The 23,591-nt window shown below is 38.0% G+C and overlaps 1 protein-coding gene across 2 annotated transcripts; it reads left to right on the forward strand.

The window, feature by feature from the left end:
• Positions 1–117: 117 nt before the first annotated feature.
• Positions 118–20,269, forward strand: slc2a13b (solute carrier family 2 member 13b). 2 transcript variants are annotated; one of them, XM_039656693.2, is made up of 13 exons: positions 118–256; positions 1,176–1,643; positions 1,720–1,879; positions 2,571–2,776; positions 5,998–6,106; positions 6,463–6,626; positions 6,797–6,914; positions 8,591–8,716; positions 9,287–9,405; positions 9,492–9,644; positions 15,931–16,094; positions 19,222–19,290; positions 19,502–20,269. In XM_039656693.2, exons 2-13 carry the CDS (start codon positions 1,202–1,204, stop codon positions 19,508–19,510), a joined length of 1,839 nt encoding a protein of 612 aa, XP_039512627.2. In that variant the 5' UTR covers positions 118–256; positions 1,176–1,201; the 3' UTR covers positions 19,511–20,269. The 2 variants fall into 2 exon arrangements, with proteins under 2 accessions (XP_039512627.2, XP_088983846.1); XM_089127720.1 differs by lacking the exons at positions 19,222–19,290; positions 19,502–20,269 and having other exon boundaries at positions 15,931–16,337.
• Positions 20,270–23,591: the final 3,322 nt, after the last annotated feature.

The following is a 23,591-nucleotide window of genomic DNA, read 5'->3' on the forward strand; positions in this document are numbered from 1 at the left end:
CCTCTGACATGTTTATGCAAATCACAACACGAGTTATGCTACTGTAAAGACTGATATGACTAATCTTTAGTTCCCGATTTCATTCTCGGCTTGGTAAAGAAGAGATCCTGGTCATGTTAGCAGCTGCGGTCCTCGCGCTGCGTTATGAATCATATGACTACAAGAATTCACAAACTTCCTGTTCGACAGCTCAAGTGAAAGCAAGAAACCCGAGTCTCTTATTAAAGCGAATGACCCCCAGAAAAGCGTCTTGCTGGTAGGTTACAGAGGGAGAAGGCAAATATGCGGATTTTAGTTATTTCACATGCATATGCAACGTGTAGCTACTGTTCATTTATAGCACGTTAGCTATTGCTACAGTAAAGTTAGCCTATGTGTACGATTGCATAGGACGTGGTACGTTACATGTTTTATGAATCAATATTGTAATATTCTAAATAAAGATACTAAAAATCTTTAAAGGAATGCTAAACACGCGTATCTATGTAAATATGTATTTCGCGACTCTTTAATTTCGATGCATTTTTGTAACGTAGTAGCTAACATAGCTAAAGATCGGGTTTACACACGCTTTTTACATGCACAACACTTCATATCGCGATTTCTACTCGAGTTTCCTTTCTATTATAATCGGAGTTTGTATCAGTCCAATTCATTTAAGCGAATCGGTTCGTTCAAAGAGTTCGCCATAGCTAACCGATTCCTAAAATGATTCAATGATTCATTTGAGTCTGATTTAGTAGTCCGCTGTGCTAGTGCATCATATACTTGTTTTTTTTTTTTTTTTTAAGTAGCACAAGAAACAAACACGGTTGTCCATCGCTAGATTTTATATTGTGCCAACTCAACTGCCAAATGCTAGCCTGCTATATCGAATCGGTAACGAGTCGGTTCAACTGAATTATAGAACCTATTCATAACAATTTGTTCACTAATCACAGTTGAAGTGTATATTGTTGAAAAACATCAGATTAATTTTGCTGTACAGGTCATGTGTTAAGGAATCTTTCATGATAGTGCTATGGAAGAACTTTAGCATAGGCCTAACCACAATGTTTACAAATGTTCCACTGTGGTTTGAGGTGTGTGCAATGTCAACGTGGTCATTCCGGGTTGGGCAAGGTACTGGCTTTTGTTGATCATGTGATGATTTCAAGGTGTTGTCTTTTTCACAGGAGACAATGTGCATAAACTCTAGAGAATGGAGGAGTTGATAGGAGACAGGAGAGTTGAGGACGAAAGGAGTTGGATAAAAACACCATCTAATGTCCAAACCAACTACCAAGAAAATGACGTGCCCATACCCACAGATCAGACGCCATGTTTCGTGTACACCCTGGCTTTCTTCTCGGCTCTGGGTGGATTCCTGTTTGGCTATGACACAGGAGTGGTGTCTGGAGCCATGCTTCTGCTGAAGAGAGAGATGAACCTGAGCTCTCTGTGGCAGGAGCTTCTGGTCTCCATCACTGTTGGCGCCGCCGCTGTTTCCGCTCTGGCTGGAGGGTTTCTCAATGGGCTTTTCGGACGGAGAATCTGCATTCTGCTCGCTAGCTTCATCTTCTCCGCTGGAGGCGTCATCCTGAGTGTCGCACACAGCAAAGAGGTTCTTCTGTGTGGAAGGCTCACGGTTGGCCTTGGCATAGGTAGTCCATTCTGTAGCCTCGCAGTATATGTAGAGCTGTTTGCATTATCTTCTTTCACGTCTTCTGTTGTTTTTAGGAATTGCATCCATGACTGTGCCCGTGTACATCGCTGAGGTGTCCCCTTCTCATCTCCGAGGTCAGCTGGTCACCATTAACACGCTGTTTATCACTGGTGGGCAGTTCGTAGCCAGCGTGGTGGACGGGCTCTTTAGCTACCTGCCCCATGATGGCTGGAGGTGGGTTCAAATGGAAGCTTTTCTAACTTTAGTTAGTGTGTATTGTTGCTGTTTGAACATAAACAACATTATCAAAGTTACAATGCTTAAAGTTCAAAGCAAAGGAAGATATTTACTTTAAAAGGACTACAACAAACGGCTGTTAGGGACTACACGAGCTTCCTCCTGGGTTAGTGACATCACCAACCATAAAACTTACATAAGCCCTGCCCCTGGAAACACACAGTCCATGTTGAAGAGAAAAAGTTGTTTAAGAGTACATTTGTGAGTCAACTCGAACTTTAGCATCGATCTTTTTACATGCAATAGAAAGAAAGTCACTCTGTGTGCATCTCACAACAAGTCCTATACAAGCGATTTATAGATTATCCTGACAGAATAAGCAAACTGAAGATAGTTAACTCCACGTCAGCAACATATATTCATCAACATCAACATAATCAACATTCTTAGTCTCTCCATCTTCGAGTGACTCCCTTTTAACATTAAAAGCAGAACAGTTTCTGTCATTTTAGTGTCTGCGTGAGGAAAAACACACACAAGCTCTTGAAACCCCGCCCTCTGCAGCAGCTCATTTGCATTTAAGATGCTTCAGACATTCTCTAGTAAAAGTGCCGTAGAGTAAAAATTAAAATGAGGTGCAAAAGGACATTTGTAATCATTTTTGAATGTTTTTTGTGTTTGTGTGTAGATATATGTTGGGTTTGTCTGTTGTTCCCGCCGTCCTGCAGTTCACGGGATTCCTCTTCCTCCCCGAGAGTCCTCGCTGGCTCCTGCAGAACGGAGAGACCCAGAAGGCTCGGCTGGTCCTCGGGCGGATCCGCGGAGGAGCAAACGTGGAGGAAGAGTATGAGAGCATACGGAGGAGCATTGAGGAGGAGAGGAGTGAATCTTCTGGTGAGAACACTGGATTCAGTGCGTCCACCGTCACAGAAAACCTGGAGAATGTCTTATACACAGGGTTGGGGAGTAACGGAATACCTGTAACGGCGTTATGTAATCAGGATACAAAAATCCAGTTACTGTAATTCGTTACAGTTACATAAAAAAAAAATGTAGTAATTAGATTATAGTGATCCACTTGTCCGACACGACAGTCGCGTGGTGTCACGATGCCTCCCCACATTTGTACGTTGATGGGCGTTCCTTAAGTTTACCGCCATGGGCGTGGTATTGACCCAGCGGGCCAGTCTAGAACAAAGGCCCCTCGAGAGACTACTTCTATTGGATAGATGCGTCACGTTTGACGGATTCATTTGCATAAAGATGGGCATCGGCCAGCTTTTTGACGCGCCGCATTTTTCCACATGAAGCGCCGCCTTCCCGGGATGCTTTGCGTGCGCGTTAAAGGGATAGTTCACTTTGAAATTAATTTTTGATATGTTTTATCTTACCTCAAGGGCATCCAATATGTAGGTGTCTTTGTTTCCGCAGTGTTTTCAATTTTGATATTTTTAGGTCAAACCGTTCATGTCTGTCAGTCATACAATGGAGGTCTATGGTCACCACCTCAAAGAGCATGCACAGAGAAGTCCAAATTAAACATGATTTAATGACTCGTAAATGTAAGTACACATTGATGGCCTAAGACACGAAACTAACAGTATGTATATATTGTTTTTACCTCGTGTAATCACAGTGATCTGAATCAGTTGTGCAATGTCCAACTGAACCGAACTGAATCAGTTCAATGTTACGCCGGAAGTGATCGCTTGTGTGTGACGTCACTCAATATTTACACGGAGATTTCGGAAGTTTTACCTTTTACTAAACATATTTAGATATACCGAAATCGTCTTTCCATTGCGGTTTCCCGTATATCTAAATATGTTTAGTGAAAGGTAAAACTTCCGAACTCTCTATATATAAACAAAGAGTGACGTAGGCGCGCAAGCAATCACTTCCAGCGCATGTGCAGACCGAAGCGCCCGTGCAGTCAGATCATTTTGTCATGGCTATGATTACACGAGGTAAAAACGATATAAATACTGTTCGTTTTCTCACACAAACCGCTCGTTTCGTGTCTTAGGCCATCAGTGTGTACTTACATTTACGAGTCATTAAATCATGTTTAATTTTGACTTCTCTGTGCATGCTCTTTGAGGTGAACCGATTGAGGACCCCCTTCACCTCCAGTGTATGACTGATAGACAACAACGGTTTGACCTAAAAATATCAAAATTGAAAATACTGTGGAAACAAAGACACCTACATCTTGGATGCCCTTGAGGTAAGATAAAACATATCAAAAATTAATTTCAAAGTGAACTATCCCTTTAAAGTCGCGTGACGTCACCCATAGGAATAAAGTAGAGTGCAGCACAACTGAAGTTTCGCACGGACAAGTGGATCCGCACCGTAAGCGTTGCTTGGTTAATGACTCGTGACACGAGTCACGTGTGCCACCTGCTGGTGACTGCGTAAAATAACAGCTCTTGACAACAATCTCCTCTGACACAGATTGACTCACTGCTGCTAGAAACGATGCTGCCCATGGATAAAAATGCTTTAATTTCTTGGAAATTCCACTGCTATTTCGTTTTTATTACCGGTAGCTTTTTTAGTACCTAAAATGTCCTTTCAAGAAGATGTTCACCGCCTACTGCCAATCGCCCAAGTTCAGTCAGGCAAATTAAGAAAGATCACGGCTTTAGTCAACAGTTTATTTCCTATTTTAAAATAAACTAACATGTAGATTGTGTAGAATTTTTAAATGTTGTGTTTTTATTATTTTGTTGAAGCCTACATGTTAGTTCAAAATAAAACAAAATAATCTGTAAAACCACACTGAAGCCACTAGATGTCTCTATAGCCCTTTAAATAAATATATTTCAGGGATGTGAAATTCTTAATAAGTAAAAGATTTTTTTTTTTTTTAATCTGTCCTTGAAGTAATCCAATCATTTACATTACTTTCATATTCTGTTACTTGGATTACGTTACTAAATACTTTTTTAAAGTAATTTATAACTTTTTTCGGGATACATTTTTAAAGTAACCCTCCCAAGCCTGCTTATACAGTAGTCAACATCTGAAGTGGAGCAAACCCGTTCTGGTCTTAGGGCAGCTTTGATGAACTTCATGTTGATTACTGTATTAAATTGTGTTTTTCAAGCCATAGTAATAGCAGATTTGTCTGTGAATCATTCTTTTGCAGTGAATTTTGAGGGTATAATTTACTATTTATATTAATTTTTAATTCACAGTTATACAGTACATGTCAATAGATTTTTAATGTATTTGAAAGAAGTCTTCAAGGCTGCATTTGTTTGATCAAAAATTGTGAATTATCATTATAATTTAAACTAACTGTTTTCTAAATTTTAAAATGTAATTTATTCCTGTGATCTAAGCAGTATTTTCAGCATCATTACTCCAGTCTTCAGTGTCACATGATCCTTCAGAAATCAATATAATATTCTGCTGAGTTATTATTATAATCAAATAAATGTTAAAAACAAAGGTTTTGCTTTTTAATATTCTTGTGAAAACTGATATATTTTTTCATGAATAGAAAGTTCAAAGAACAGCCTGTATTTGAAATGGATATGTCATGTTACATTACATTATAAATGTATTCACTGTCACTTTTGATCAGTTGAATGTGTCCATGTTGAATATCTAGTTTTTTAATCTTATTTTACAGTTCCACAAAAAAAATTTAAGAAGCACCCTGCAAGAAATGTATCTTGATCAACAAATCATCATATTATATTGACTTCTGAACGATCATGTGACACTGAAGACTGGAGTAATGATGATGAAAATACAGCTTTGATCACAGGAATAAATTACTGTACATTTTAAAATATATTCAAATGAAAAAAAGTTTAATATTTCACAATGTTTTGGTTTCTACTGTATGTTAGATGGAATAAATGCAGCCTTAGTGAGCAGAAGAGACCAAAACATGAATAAATCTTAATTATTCCAAACTTTTGCAAATGAGGAATCCAGTGAACCGATTCATCCTGTTCACATTAGCCTAAAAAAAACTCATTAGAGAATCAAAATGACTTTTTTTAAAAACCTAATCAATCCAATTTGAGCAAACTGTCTGTACAGAACGATGCTATAATGTGATTGGCTGATGTCCTGATTGGTTACTGATGATGTAGGTGGTCCGGTGTTGTGGCGAATCCTAACGTACGCTCCGACACGTCGAGCTCTCATCGTGGGATGTGGCCTACAGATGTTCCAGCAGCTCTCGGGGATCAACACCGTCATGTAGGTGACGAGTCACATGACTTTATCATGTGACTCCCTGTAATAAGGCTGTATTTCAGAATTGATTACTAGTGTGAATAATTTACTGCATACTACTACAGTTTACACAGTGTTGTTGTTCTCAAGGTTGTCCTGTTGTCCTTTGTCAATAGTTAAGTGATGCTTACTACATACTTAGCAGTGTACACTGTATACTGCATTCTCGTTTAAAAATACCATGTGACTCCATATGCATAAAAGTAGTATAATACAGTAGTATGTACACTGCAGGAGTGTGTGAGTAGTGTGGTAGCATGCCGTTTTGAACATAACTCCACTAGTAAGAGTGTATGAGATGATGTGGTCGGATGCTGCAGGTACTACAGTGCCACCATTATTCAGATGTCTGGCGTACGGGACGATCACATGGCCATCTGGCTGGCGGCCGCCACGGCCTTCACCAACTTCATGTTTACTCTGCTGGGCGTTTGGCTCGTGGAGAGGGTGGGCCGCAGGAAGCTGACTCTAGGAAGCATACTAGGTGAGAATTCAGAAGCACACACATAGGTTCTTACCATAGACTGTAACAAAGATGGCCGACTCGTCTGTAGAAAAATGAAGCCAAAATATCCCTGAAAACACATAAAAATTGAAGTGTATTTGTAATTAATTGTAGTATGTTGTAATGAGGGCTTGCTGTGAATTCCTCAGGAACTGCTGTAAGTCTGATGGTTCTCGCTGCTGGGTTTCTGCTGTCGGCTCAGGCGTCTCCACCCGTGACCTTTCACCCTACTGACTCCCTCCACAACTCCACATGCATTCATTATGGGTGAGTTTTACGTCGTAGTAGACTAGATTGACCTAAGGATTGGACCTGGATCACAAAAAATAAAGACAATGCAATATACCATTCAACATCTTTGAAGATAACTGTTTAATATTCAGATTTATACAAATATAGAAGCAGTTTGTGTGTTAGTCCATGTCATAACCAGACACACTGACTGCTGATAATTTACTCACCCCCATGTCATCCAAGATGTCCATGTCATTCTTTCTTCAGTTGAAAAGAAATTAAGGTTTTTGATGAAGATTTTTTTCTCCATATAATGGACTTCAATGGGAACCAAATGGTTCAAGATCCAAATGAGACTTTCAGTGCAAACTGTTCAAAGGGCTTTAAACGACACCAGACGATGAATAAGGGTCTTATCAAGCGAAACGATTGGTTATTTAATAAATAAATAACAAAGTTTAAGTTTTATAAGCTCAAATGCTCGCCTTGGTCTGTTCTGTGATGCGCGTTCGTGACTCTCCTGCTCGAACTCGTTCATCAAAATGAACGAATCTTTTTTCAGTTTAGCAAATGTTGAAGTCACACTTGTGTGCTTCTACTGAACTTAAAGGAATAGACAACAATGAAAATTCTATCATCATTTACAAAGTCATTCACTTTTGAAATAAAATGAGGGCAAGTAAACGATGACTTTTTATTGTGGTGTGTGCTATGCCTTTAGATGTATTTTGAACGATTTATATGCAATTGTTTATAATGTAGATTTTAAAGAGATAGTTCACTTTGAAATTAATTTTTGGTATGTTTTATCTTACCTCAAGGGCATCCAAGATGTAGGTGTCTTTGTTTCCACAGTATTTTCAATTTTGATATTTTTAGGTCAAACCGTTCTTGTCACTCAGTCATATAATGGAGGTCTATGGTCACCACCTCAAAGAGCAGCACAGAGAAGTCCAGATTAAACATGATTTAATGACTCGTAAATGTAAGTACACATTGATGGTCTAAGACACGAAACGAGCGGTTTGTGTGAGAAAACCAACAGTATTTATATCGTTTTTACCTCTTGTAACCACAGCCACGTCCAAGTGATGTCTCGCGCGTGTGCGTCACTCATTGTTTACACAGATTTCAGAAGTGTTACCCTTCACTGTGAAGATCTAAACATATTTAGATATACAGGAAATCGCAATGGAAGACGATTTCAAAATATCAACAGACAACGTTGATTTTTTTTTTTTTTGTAACCGCGCAAAAGATAACTTCCGGTGCTTGCGCAAACCGAAGCGCCCTCGCCCTCAGATCACTTGGACGTGGCTGTGATTACAAGAGCTAAAAACGATATATAAATACTGTTCGTTTTCTCACACAAACCGCTCGTTTCGTGTCTTAGGCCATCAATGTGTACTTACATTTACGAGTCATTAAATCATGTTTAATTTGGACTTCTCTGTGCATGTTCTTTGAGGTGGTGACCATAGACCCCCATTATATGACTGATAGACCACAACAGTTGACCTAAAAATATCAAAATTGAAAATACTGTGGAAACAAAGACACCTACATCTTGGATGCCCTTGAGGTAAGATAAAACATACCAAAAATTAATTTCAAAGTGAACTGTCCCTTTAAGAGTTGCGTTTGTAAAACTCTGAATCTTGAATGTTGTACGTGGCATGTTGTAGTGACCGGGGTTTGTGTCTGTGAAGGTTCTGTGAATCCTGCATGCTGGATCCAGCTTGTGGTTTCTGTTACGGTGTGAACGGCACGTCAGTGGTCGAGTCCTCGTGTGTGTCTGTGTCTCCGGCCAACACTGAGACCTCTGCAGTGGGCAGGTGAAACGTCGGTTCATATTCCTGACTTTTGGGGGAAACGAGTGCACTTCCAACTTAATTGTACCAAATGTGCACTTATAGTCTACTTCATATCAAATCAAAACTGTACTTGCAAATGATAGAATATTAATGACATAAAAGTGTATTTACGTTCCCCACACTCTTAAATGACAAGTGTACTTCATAATGTCAAACTAAAAGTGGTTTTAAACAATAGTTTAATAATCTTTTGTCAAGAGTGCACTTTTTTAATGTGTAGCACATGTAACATGCTTGATTGTCATTTTAACTGCAGTTTGTTATTTGATATCACATTTAAATACAGATCAAATATTTTAAATGTACTACATTACGTGCAATTAAGTGTCTAATGACATTACATTCAGTTCACACTTAAGTATTACCTTTTTAAAGTATCATATTTCCATACTACTCCTTTTTTTTAAAGTAAACTAAAGTGACCTTCATTCCCACAAGGGTACATATGATTTATTAAAAGGAACGTAACCTAAATGTTCCTTAAATTAGCAGTATTAAATAGTAGTTTGATTAAGTGTTGTTTTTTTGGAGGTGTTCTAACGGCACACAGGAGAGCGCAGGGTTATTCTGGGCCTATAACTACTGCCCGACGTCCTACTCCTGGATCGTTCTGCTGGGCCTCGTCCTGTATCTGGCCTTCTTTGCCCCGGGTGAGAGCTCTCTCAGTAGTGTAAGGAACTGTTGATGAAGTTCGAGGCGTCTGCAGGCACTGATGTCAGGTTGTGTGTGTGAGCAGGAATGGGTCCGATGCCCTGGACGGTGAACTCCGAGATCTACCCGCTGTGGGCTCGCAGTACTGGGAACGCCTGCTCTGCCGGGGTCAACTGGATCTGCAACGTCCTTGTGTCTCTGACCTTTCTCCATGTGGCCCAGTACCTCACGTACTACGGTACAACACAGGACACACACAACACTGAACACAGCATTTAGGTACTCATGCATTCTGCTACTCGTGCTCGCTGGAATCCAGTGACGCAATACACCACAAAACACACCAATGATTAATGAATGCAAACATTTATAAATAATAAAAATCTAATGACAATCACGTTCACTAGGGAGCCTCTGAAATGTCTTTCGCACCAGAGGAACCTTTTCATAGTTCCTTAAAATATTGGTGGAAGTACCCGGATTCTGGCGCGTTCGCACGGCAGGAACTGGGAACGAATTTAGTTCGAGGAACTCTTTTGTAGGAACTAATTTATTCCTACGTCAGAGTTGGTCTAAACCAGCACTATAGACGAATCCGACGAGCGTTCTTGTCTAGGCTGCCATCTTGTGGCGACGCCATTACTGAGCTGTTACACCGGCATAGACATATGCACCGGTATGTAAACAAACCTCGGAGATAAGGTGATAACGCACCCTTGATGACAGCTACAGCCAGGCAGACTTGTTGGGTTGATGATGTTAGACATTGGCCTCCAGTCACAGATGAAGGTACAAACGATCTTACAGATTAACGTTATTTATGAAAATAGCTTGGCAAGCTAGCTAGGCTAACGTTTGCTACAGAGGAAACTAAAAAAAAGATCTGTCCATTTGGCAACAATAAATAAATAAATGAAATCAAATAAACAATTTCATGTTTTTCATTTGTGTCCATTATTTATCTCATTTTTACATTGCAACGGGCATGGGTAAGGTAACGTTACAGCTAGAAAGTATACATAATATCGACCAACTACTGTTTTTAAACCATGGAAAGAGGTCAATATAACAGCAGGAGAACAATTATGTCACATAACGTTCAGCTCAGGAAAGCCATTTAATGACCATAGCATGTAAATTGAATAGAAAAAATAACAAGAGAGGAGATTTTGCTGATCACAATATCACACATTTATTATATTTTTTTTACTCATGTCATTAAATAATTGTTATTATACGCGAATGTCCGCGTCTTGTACTCGCCCAGGAAATCTGTGTAAACCGTACGGCTCCAGACAGGGGCAGTCGACCCGGGGTATTCACAATGTTTTCTCTTCAAAATTGAAATTTTACTGCCACCATTGAAACAATTTATAACGGAAACTGTTTACCCACTCGACATTATACAAGGGCTAACGTTGTAACGTTAGTGACAGTCGTAAATCGCGAGCTGTTTATTCCAGTGGACGCAAGTTGCAACTAAAACAATAGAAGGCAATGGCGCATCGCTACCCAGCAACAGCTCAGTAATGGCGCCCGCTTACTTCCGGTAGTTTCGCCGGATTCGTCTATAGGAGCTATACGTGACGATAGTTTTCGCTGATTGGCCGAACGCGCACAAAAAACCAGCACCATTTTTTAAAAAGCTGTGTAAACGCACAGATTATAGTCTATATATTTACACCACAAACTAACTCTACGAACATGGAAAACAGTGATAGATGGGCTTCGTAACCTCGACACTGAGGAGAAAATCCAACGCAATATATCCTAATATATATATATATATTAGGGCTGTCAGTTAAACGCGTTATTAACGGCGTTAACACAAACTCATTTTAACGGCATCAATATTTTTAGCGCGTGATTAACGGTCTTTTTGGCATAGCAAACTGTAGTTTTTTTTCACATGCTTTTGCAACAGGACGCGGCATGTGCACGCTGCGCTCTGAAACCCATTCATTTCAATGGCTTGCGCCGCACGAGGACGTTTTGTTGCTTCGTCGACCAAAGCGCAAGTGGATTTAGCTAGACCGGAAACAAAACAACTGGCACACACTCGTTTGGGCTTGCGAGCCGGCCAAATAGTTGATTAACGTTACGTTTTGAGTGTATGACTAACGCGAGACGCCGAAATGGATGCTAATAAGATCCTGAATGGAAAGTTTACTTTTAAAAAGTTGCCAAATGGTTCAATTGACAAGACCAAAGTGATCTGTGTGTTTTGTCGTTGTGAACTGATCTATCATCATCGCAGAACATCCAGTCTGAAATACCGCTTGATGATGGACAAGCACACACACAGACACACACACACACACAGATGATGCGACTTCTCCGCCCCCTCGTCAATATCAGGACCTCGTCAGTATTTCTTTCACCCTTTTATTGATGGACAGTGTTGCATTGTGTGAGAGATTATTTGCTCCAAGTGAGAATGTTAGTGTGAAATTGAACACAGTATACGCCAATGTTGTTGTCAATAAAAAAAACATTTGCACAAAGCAAACCAATCCACTATTCCATGTTGATAAGAGCATTGAAAAGAGAAAAAAACTAATGGGACAAAAATAAATCAAGAGACATTTAGAATAAATATGCGATTAATCACGAGTTAACCATGACATTACTGCGATTAATCACGAGTTAACCATGACATTACTGCGATTAATCACGAGTTAACCATGACATTACTGCGATTAATCGCGAGTTAACTATGACATAAATGCGATTAATCGCGAGTTAACTATGACATTACTGCGATTAATCGCGAGTTAACTATGACATTACTGCGATTAATCGCGAGTTAACTATGACATAAATGCGATTAACCGCGAGTTAACTATGACATCAATATGATTAATCGCGAGTTAACTATGACATTACTGCAATTAATCGCGAGTTAACTATGACATTGATGCGATTAATCGCGAGCTAACTATGACATTAATGTGATCAATCGCTAGCTAACTATGGCATTAATGCGATTAATCGTGAGTTAACTATGACATTAATGCAATTAATCGCGAGCTAACTATGACATTAATGTGATTAATCGCTAGCTAACTATGGCATTAATGTGATAAATTGTGAGTAAACTATGACATTAATGCGATTAATCGTGAGTTAATTATGACATTAATGCGATTAATCGCGGGCCAACTACGACATTAATGAGATTAATCGTGAGTAAACTATGACATTAATGTGATTAACCGTGAGTTAATTATGACATTAATGCGATTAATCGCGGGCCAACTATGACATTAATGCGATTAATCGTGAGTTAACTATGACATTAATGTGATTAATCGCGAGTTAACTATGACATGAATGTGATTAATCGCGAGTTAGCTATGACATTAATGCAATAAATCACGAGTTAACTATGACATGAATGTGATTAATCGTGAGTTAGCTATGACATTAATGCAATAAATCACGAGTTAACTATGACATGAATGTGATTAATCGCGAGTTAACTATGACATGAATGTGATTAATCGCGAGTTAGCTATGACATTAATGCAATAAATCACGAGTTAACTATGACATGAATGTGATTAATCGCGAGTTAACTATGACATGAATGTGATTAATCGTGAGTTAGCTATGACATTAATGAGATTAATCGCGAGTTAACTATGACATGAATGTGATTAATCGTGAGTTAGCTATGACATTAATGCGATAAATCGCGAGTTAACTATGACATGAATGTGATTAATCGCGAGTTAGCTATGACATTAATGAGATTAATCGCGAGTTAACTATGACATGAATGTGATTAATCGTGAGTTAGCTATGACATTAATGCAATAAATCACGAGTTAACTATGACATGAATGTGATTAATCGCGAGTTAACTATGACATGAATGTGATTAATCACGAGTTAGCTATGACATTAATGAGATTAATCGCGAGTTAACTATGACATGAATGTGATTAATCGTGAGTTAGCTATGACATTAATGCAATAAATCACGAGTTAACTATGACATGAATGTGATTAATCGCGAGTTAACTATGACATGAATGTGATTAATCACGAGTTAGCTATGACATTAATGAGATTAATCGCGAGTTAACTATGACATGAATGTGATTAATCGTGAGTTAGCTATGACATTAATGCGATAAATCGCGAGTTAACTATGACATGAATGTGATTAATCGCGAGTTAGCTATGACATTAATGAGATTAATCGCGAGTTAACTATGACATGAATGTGATTAATCGTGAGTTAGCTATGACATTAATGCAATAAATCACGAGTTAACTATGACATGAATGTGATTAATCGCGAGTTAACTATGACATGAATGTGATTAATCACGAGTTAGCTATGACATTAATGAGATTAATCGCGAGTTAACTATGACATGAATGTGATTAATCGTGAGTTAGCTATGACATTAATGCAATAAATCACGAGTTAACTATGACATGAATGTGATTAATCGCGAGTAAACTATGACATTAATGCGATTAATCGTGAGTTAATTATGACATTAATGCGATTAATCGCGGGCCAACTATGACATTAATGCGATTAATCGTGAGTTAACTATGACATTAATGTGATTAATCCCGAGTTAACTATGACATTAATGTGATTAATCGCGAGTTAGCTATGACATTAATGCAATAAATCACGAGTTAACTATGACATGAATGTGATTAATCGCGAGTTAGCTATGACATTAATGCAATAAATCACGAGTTAACTATGACATGAATGTGATTAATCGCGAGTTAACTATGACATGAATGTGATTAATCGTGAGTTAGCTATGACATTAATGAGATTAATCGCGAGTTAACTATGACATTAATGTGATTAATTGTGAGTTAACTATGGCATTAATGCGATTAATTGCGAGTTAACTATGACATTAATGTGATTAATCGTGAGTTAACTATGACATTAATGAGATTAATCGCAATTAAATATTTTAATCATTTGACAGCACTAATATACTGTATATACTGTATATATATATACCATTTCACAAGATGTAAACAACACTGGTCCAGAAGCACTTCCTGTTTCAGTTTTTAACACTACATAAAGGCTGGGATAAAATACAACCAACAGAACATTTAAAACTGAATCAAAAAGTTAAACAAACATCTTTAAGATGTTTTATTTACATGTGAAATGAAGAAAACAGTTACAAACTGAAACAGGAAGTGTTTCTGGACCAGTGTTGTTTACATCTTGTGAAATGGTCTATATATATATATATATATATGGCAACACTGGACATCAACCACACAGCATACACTAATGCCTTTTCATTACTGTCCACTTTCTATGTAGAACAGTCCTATCTAATAAAGTTTTAGCCAGGTTTCTGTCAAACACAGAACATCTAGGTTATAATCTCTCATCATATCATTAACAATAAGTGCTTTTGAAGTAAGGGATCGAAATTTCCGCAACCCGAGCTTTATCATTTGTTCACCTGTATTATAGCTATTTTTTATTTGTTGAACATCAATTACATTTTTACCCTTAAATGGGTTTGGGGAACAGACATGGTCTCTATACTGTATGATGATATCCAGGTGTAACTGTCTCTGTGGGACTGTGTTGCTTCCTGACCTGAGCCCCAGAATCAGATATTCAAGGATCAACTCTGAAACTACTAGCTAAAATCCATCACCTTAATAATAGTAATGACGCTTTACTTGGCAAACAACACAATTTAAAGGGTTAGTTCACCCAAAAATCAAAATGATGTCATTAATGAATCCCCCTCATGCCGTTCCAAGCCCGTCCGAGAGCTTTCTGTCCCTCCATTGGAAATGGATGTACCTTGTCCAGAAATCATCAAAGTAGTCATGTGACATCAATGGGTTAGTTACAATGTTTTGAAGCATCAAAAATAACAAAAACTACGACTTTATTCAGCATTGTATTGTCTTCGGTTCTGTTGTGGATCCGCGTTCAGTGACGCTGCTGACGTAAGACGCGGCTGACGTGTGTCTGGTGCATCCGTGTATTCGGGTTCAAATAAATATGGCTGGGCAAAAATGCAAGTGTTCCTCTGTGTGGAAATCCTTAGACATGTTCGTGAAGATTGTTTTGTACAGCGTGCGTCTCAGCCGCACCAAACACACGTCAGCAGCGTCACTGAACGCGGATCCACAACAGAACCGAAGACAATACAATGCTGAATAAAGTCGTAGTTTTTGTTATTTTTGGACCATTCGATGCTTCAAAACATTGTAACTAACCCACTGATGTCACGTGGACTACTTTGATGATGTCTTTATTAACTTTCTGGACAAGGACAGTATACCGTACACACATTTCCAATGGAGGGACAGAAAACTCTCGGACTAAATCTAAAATATCTTAAACTGTGTTCTGAAGATGAACGAAGGTCTTGGGACGACATGAGGGGGAGTCATTAATGACATCATTTTCATTTTTGGGTGAACAAACCATAAATGATAGGATTGTGGTTTACACTTGTACAGTTGTTGAAGTGTGAAGATGATCTTCTGTCCAGGCGCGTTCTTCCTGTACTGCAGTCTGGCTGTGCTGGGCTTTGTGTTTGTGCTGGGCTGTCTGCCGGAGACCAAGGGTCTGCGCCTGGAGGAGATCGAGTCTCGGTTCGCTCGGCGACTCTGCAGCTGTGGAGCCAGCGGGGGTCAGGGCGGGCACTACATCAGGGTAACGGGAGGACGCGGAGACGTCACGGATGATGAATAGATCTGTCTGCTCTGTCTTTCCTCATGCTGTGGTTCTCATTCCAGAGATTCAACAGGCTAGTTGACTCACACAGAACTGATTCGGTTCAGCTTCACCGATTCTCCCTAAACAAAGGAGGTTTGGTCTAGATGTTATCTGGGAGTTCTGTGGTGATTGTATTTGCACATGTACAGAGGATGGATTTCTGATAACAAGAAGTGTTTGTTATACAAATCAGCGCTCTGGAGTGTGAGCCATGCGCATGTACTAATCCATTATTAAACTATCGAGAGTTTGTTCGTTTCACGGTGTATAGGGATGTACATTAGACTTTGAATGAATATGTTACACAAAAATGAATTGTGCCCCCAAATCTCATTCTCGTGTCTATAATTTATAGGTATAATTCACCCAAAAATGAAAATTCTGCCCAAACATTTCTTTAAGAAATAAATATATTTGCTTCCGAAACAGTGACAATGAGCTCCAAAAAATGCACTATAAAACAAACATGAATTTTACATATAATATGTATATAATGTAAACATTTGTATAAAAATATATAATTTAAAATGTAATTAAAAAACGCAAACTGGTGATAAATAATGGCAGATTTTTCATTTTGTCTGAGTTGTGGAGGGGGTTTCAGGGGGTGGTGGTGGTGGTGGTGAACAATGGTTTTGCACACTTGGGGCCAGATTTATGAACAGCTTCACCAGCACAAACCGCTTTGGCGTTACAAAACTACTGTCAGGACTTATTAAAGACACGCAGTGAAGAATTAGCACTGTAAAGTCGTGGACAGGGTTATTTTTTGTGGCTGATCTTATTGCAAATGCATTTGATGGACCTTTTTTTTTTTACTTAATCAAAATGGTACAAAACTTGGTAAAGCTGTGAACAAACACACACACACACACACACACTCAAACATCATAGACATAATTCGAAAAGGTTAAATTGTCCTGAAAAAATAAATATTTACACCTGTATTTTTCGTGGTCAAAATTGAACGCATTGGAAATTAATAGAAGTTGAATTTCATCCAGTGGAAATGTTTGGTACTGCAGCCAAACAAACTCGTTTTTTGAGACATCAACCTCAAATTTGAAACGACTTGTTTAGATTTGGCTTTGATTTTCTCACAGTTTAAGAGTGAAACATGTTTTGGGAAATATATATATATATATAAATATATATCATAAAATACAAATACATTTATTTATTTTTTTGTATTGTTTGAACAATAAATGTAAAATTTTATAACTTTTAAAATCACTCTTTAAAACTTTTTTTCACTTCAGCAATAATCTGCCAATTATCTTCTTTAAAAAGAGACCAAACTCAAGTATGTGCTTTAATGCATTCAATATTTAAAGGGATAGTTCACTTTGAAATTAATTTTTGATATCTTTTATCTTACCTCAAGGACATCCAAGATGTAGGTGTCTTTGTTTCCGCAGTATTTTCAATTTTGATATTTTTAGGTCAAACCGTTCTTGTCTGTCAGTCATATAATGGAGGTCTATGGTCACCACCTCAAAGAGCAGCACAGAGAAGTCCAGATTAAACATGATTTAATGACTCGTAAATGTAAGTACACATTGATGGCCTAAGACACGAAACGAGCGGTTTGTGTGAGAAAACGAACAGTGTTTTTTTTTTCCGTTTTTACCTCTTGTAAAAACGATACAATAAGATAAGAGGTAAAAAACGATAATAAAACTATACAAATTCTGTTTGTTTTCTCACAAACCGCTCGTTTCGTGTCTTAGGCCAGCGGTTCTCAAACTGGGGGCCGTGGCCCCCTGGGGGGGCCACTATATGGCGCTAGGGGGGCCGCAAAGAAATTCTAGAATATGAAATTATTTAAAAAAAAATTATTTTACCTGTATGTAAGTTTGTATTGTCCTATGTGAAATCTGCATTGCATTATTTATTTTATATTGTAAAACTTGTATAAAATTGTATGTCTTCTATATTGAAAAACTATTTCTTTAAGTAGAGTAGAATATTTTTTTGTTTCTTGCTGAAAAAACAGATTGCTGTTCAAAATTGCAAACCAAACTTGAGCCACTGTCATTTACTACCTTAAAATGTAAGAAGTTTAATGCACTTTTTTACAATCAGCAAATTAATTTTTCAGTGTTCATCTTTTACTATGAACATCACAAATGTTTAGTATTCAATACTTTTGTTGCACTTTTCAGACAATATTATTGTTAACTGTCAAAACCATTTTTTATAAAAAATTGTTATATTTAATGAAATGTACAATTTAACTAATTTTGTATATTCAAAGACATAAAGCTACAAACAGAACTGTTGTTCCAGCATTGTACAAATTCATTTGTTTTTGGTACAATCTAAAATTTGTGAGTACAATTGTACGTTTGAGGATGTTTTCGTTATGAGTTTTCTTTTGGGGGGCCACAAAATGATTCACCCTACACAAGGGGGCCTCCTCCTGAAAAAGTTTGAGAACCACTGTCTTAGGCCATCAATGTGTACTTACATTTACGAGTCATTAAATCATGTTTAATCTGGACTTCTCTGTGCATGCTCTTTGAGGTGGTGACCATAGACCTCCATTATATGACTGACAGTTTGACCTAAAAACGGTTTGACCTAAAAATATCAAAATTGAAAATACTGCGGAAACAAAGACGCCTACATCTTGGATGCACTTGAGGTAAGATAAAACATATTAAAAATTAACTTCAAAGTGAACTATCCCTTTAAGTTCCGCATGCTCAACAAGTGAATAAATGTATTATAACTACTGCATTAGTTTAATTTAGTACCATAAAATCCCCTAAAAATACAAAATATTTAATAAAAATATATAATCGAACTAAAATCATTTCATCAAAATAATTTGAAAAAAAAAAAAAGTTTGACTCTCTCGCTGCTCTCAGGAGATTGTTATGGTCATTATGGGAATGATCCGACGGTGTGTGTCGTCATCATATACAGAACTTTCCACTCTCATCAGCACTTTTTTTGGGGGGTTTGCGAGCTCATGCTAGTTTGCCCTGTTCAGTAAATCTGGCCGTCGGTATCAGTGTGTCAGTACCGTAGACTGAAGCAGGAGTGTGTGCTGTTCCAGAGCCGACTGCACCTTGGAGCGCTGCATTACTCCACACTGGAACCAGAGGGCAGAGTTTCCTACATATCAGTGAGTACCAGTAAACGTTTTCCACACTCCAAATAATATTACACACAATATATGTATGCATTAAATTGTTATGCATAATGCATTTGTAGTTATTATTATTAACTGGGGAACGAATAAAAAAACGGCTCAGTGGTAATTAGAAGACGTTAGCAGAGATGAATTATTGTCAAATGAACTGTTGTTATTCTTCATCACTGTTTCTCTGCTATAGTTGCAGTAATGAAGCCTTTGCATGTGGACTTGAAGATTCATGGTTTGGAAATAATCAAACTTATGTGTCATATTTCATTTCTGATGCAGATTTTGTACTTATTTCTGAGTGAGTTTTGATATGCGTCTTTCTCTCTGGTGTTCTCACTCACTTAGATTAGTTAGTTCCTGATGTTACTCTATGAAGATAACTGTGCAATGCTGTATTTGTTCATTTTTAAGGGGGTCATGTTAGTCTGTAACTCAGCAGGCCTCTGTCTCGGCTCCGTCAGCCTGAAACCTGTTCAGTCGTGACCCCCTGTGACCCCTGTTCCCCTCATTTAGCCCTGAGCGAGATCCACTGCCCTCTGTTTCACTGACTTTCATACAAAATATTGTGTGAATATCAAATCTGTTGGTATTTTCACGCCTCTGGGCCACAGGAAATTGAATGTAATATAGTATAATCTACACACAATAAACGTGGAAATGATTCTTCATGCTCCCCCCACCCATTCTTTAACAATTTGAGTCTTGATATTGTCATCCTGGAATATGGCAATGGTGTGTTTTTTTTTTTACATGGTTGTTTAAGAAATGAAATCTAGAGCTGTTGCCAAACATAATAATCAGAGCAATAATGATCCAATCATAGACTCTTAAGAATTGGCCTATTTGAATCTGAACAGCGACTCTTTTTCTCTTTTGGTCAGGCAGGGTATGTTCTGTAATCTGTAATGTATGATTTAAATAAAAGTGTTGATTGTCAACCTCAGGAGATCAAACTGAACTGAGCTGTTTTATTTTCCGTTTCATTTTATAGGATGTTCGCAATGTTTGCAAATTTGGGATTGTAAAATGTGAATTTGTATTTTCTAGATATAAACATTTATTAAAGAAAAAGATTCACTTGAATTAAATAATGAAACAAATTTTGACCAAAATCATTAATCATGATTAATTTTTTACAGTTAATTTACTGGACAAATTTTATATTCACATTTATGCAGTTAGCCGAAGCTAAGGGGGTTCTCTATACGCATGTGTGCATTACAAACCCGTTTTCACAAATTTAGGTATTCTGGGGGTTTTTTACACGGAGACTATAATGATATCGTTTTCAAAAACTTGCACTTTGAAACCCATTTTCAAAAGTATGTATTTTGAGGCGCCAAACGCATAATAAGTATTAAAGTGTTAGTTCACCCAAAAATGAAAATTAAGTCATTAATTACTCACCCCCATGCTGTTCCAACCCCGTAAGACCTTCGTTCGTCTTCGGAACACAAATAAAGATATTTTTGATTGAATCTGAGAGCTGGATCAGTCTGCCTAAGGGACTGGCTCTTGACGGGCCATAAAGTCATTAAAGAAAAGGTTTAAATATTCCATGTGCCTACAGCGGCTCAATTATAAGTTTATCAAGCGACGAGACTACTTTTTGTGCGAAAAAAAACATAAATAACGACTTTATTCCACTATTCCATTACTTCCTTATGGGCGCATGCGCGAGAACTGAGACGAGGACGTTCTCATTCGTCTGCTTCTTGTTACCGGCTGCTCACCGCTTAGGAGTTTTACCGCCCCCTACCGTATAAGATGATGATCCATATATAAGGCGCTCCGGATTATAAGGAACACTGTCGTTTTTTGAGAAGATTAAAGGCTTTTATGTGCACCTTATAGTGCGGTAAATACGCAAATTGAAAAGCGTATGTACAGCGCGCATCTTCCTCTGCTTGTAAACAGAAAGTTTTGCGCTTCTATATCAGCACATCATCTTACATAGACATATACACTAGACCTCACCTTGGATACGGCAGTTCATTAGAACGAATGCGTCAATAGAGCCGCCATCTTGAAACAGGGGAGCCCCTCCACTTTAATGCATCAGCGTCAATGTAGTAGACACAGGTCTAACGCAAATAAAATCACCATAAATCCTCATGAATGCGATTTTTCTTGTTTTTTTTGGTTTGTTCCAACGGTCAGACATGTATTTATCATTGATTCCAGAAAGAAAAAAAAAATTAAATTTTTTTTTTTCAAAAACATTCTTCCTAGTTCAGATTTCATCCGTGAACTTCATACGCTGCACAAAAGTCCGCCACCATCAATGAATTCGAAGTAAAGGCAGAGATAGCAGCGTTACCTAGCTACTTCCCATAGACACTAGACCTCACCTTGGATACGGCAGTTCATTGGAACGAATGCGTCAATAGAGCCGCCATCTTGAAACAGGGGAGCCCCTCCACTTTAATGCATCAGCGTCAATGTAGTAGACAGGTCTAACGCAAATAAAATCACCATAAATCATCATGAATGCGATTTTTCTTGTTTTTTTTTTGTTTGTTCCAATGGTCAGACATGTATTTATCATTGATTCCAGAAAGATTTTTTTTTTTTTATTTATTTAAAAAAACATTCTTCCTAGTTCAGATTTCATCCGTGAACATCATACGCTGCACAAAAGTCCGCCACCATCATTGAATTCTAAGTAAAGGCAGAGATAGCAGCGTTACCAAGCTACTTCCTATGACAAGACCCCTGTTCTAAGATGGCGGCGGTTTTGACGCATGCTTAGAACCCCAAGGTGAGGTCTAGTGTATATGTCTATGGCTACTTCCTATGACAAGACCCCTGTTCTAAGATGGCGGCGGTTTTGACGCATGCTTAGAACCCCCAGGTGAGGTCTAGTGTATATGGATCATCATCTTATACGGTAGGTGGCGGTAAAACTCCTAAGCGGTGAGCAGCCGGTAACAAGAAGTAGACGAATGAGAACGTACTCGTCTCAGTTCTCGCGCATGCGCCCATAAGGAAGTAATGGAATAGTGGAATAAAGTCGTTATTTATGTTTTTTTCGCACAAAAAGTAGTCTCGTCGCTTGATAAACTTATAATTGAGCCGCTGTAGGCACATGGAATATTTAAACCTTTTCTTTAATGACTTTATGGGCCGTCAAGAGCCAGTCCCTTAGGCAGTCTATGTAGGACTGATCCAGCTCTCAGATTCAATCAAAAATACCTTTATTTGTGTTCTGAAGATGAACGAAGGTCTTACGGGGTTGGAACAGCATGGGGGTGAGTAATTAATGACTTAATTTTCATTTTTGGGTGAACTAACCCTTTAAAGTTTTAGTTTTAAGTTTCTAGTTCTCACAAAAAAACAGCATGGGATTTGTGGCTTCAGTGTGTCAGAACTGAAGCAGGGAGCTGATGTGTACAGTATTGGTATAAAGTGTGTGTACTGTACTTCAGTGTGTGTCTTCTCCGGTGAAGGCCGGCTCTGGTAATCTGAGAGCCAGTAACTGGACACTGAAGTTTGGCAGGAGGTCAAGACACTAGAGCTCCTGGTGCTGAACTATTACCTCCATTACCAGCACTGTTATGCACTAGGTGATTTACAGTTGAAAGTACATTGAGTTTAAGGAAACTGTTGAATGACACTGTGAAAATCAGTGAACCTTTACAAATTTTACAACATTGCACCAAAACCCTTTTTCTAAGTTAATATTTAAATGTGCTGTAAATAAACCAATGCTATTTTATTGTAATATTTCAATGCATTTATTTGGGCTTAGAAAACAAATCAAATGAATGAGCAAGACAGGTGTACCACATGAGAGTGCCCAAAACCATCATAATCATCAACATGCACAATAAATATACATTTTACTGCAAATATATACAGTATATATATTTTTTTGCCTATTTATTATTACCGTACATACAATTTTACACACAAATTCTAAATATTTATATTTTATTGTACTATACTATATATACTAATACAGGGTGTCCGCAGGGTTTTAAAAAGTGATAAATCAAAATTGTCAAATTTAAGGCCATTAAAAGTGTTAAATGTAGTCTGAGAGGTATTATTTTTTTAAAAAATTAGGGGGTTTTTTTCAGAATATCAGGTGTCCTATTTTGTGTTTGCGTTAGTCCGTATAAATATGGGCTTTAGCTTATCTGGGCACAATCAAAGATCTTTCATCTCTGTCTATGTTTGATGCTGACGTCATATTCAGTGGCTGGACGATATATGACGACGATATATAGAGGCTATATAACCCTGATATAAGTGATCACCCGGATTTAGACCTACCT

The sequence above is a fragment of the Pimephales promelas genome, chromosome 25 (assembly GCF_988280905.1).
Source record: "Pimephales promelas chromosome 25, fPimPro1.hap1.1, whole genome shotgun sequence".
In the NCBI taxonomy this organism is placed as follows: domain Eukaryota; kingdom Metazoa; phylum Chordata; class Actinopteri; order Cypriniformes; family Leuciscidae; genus Pimephales; species Pimephales promelas.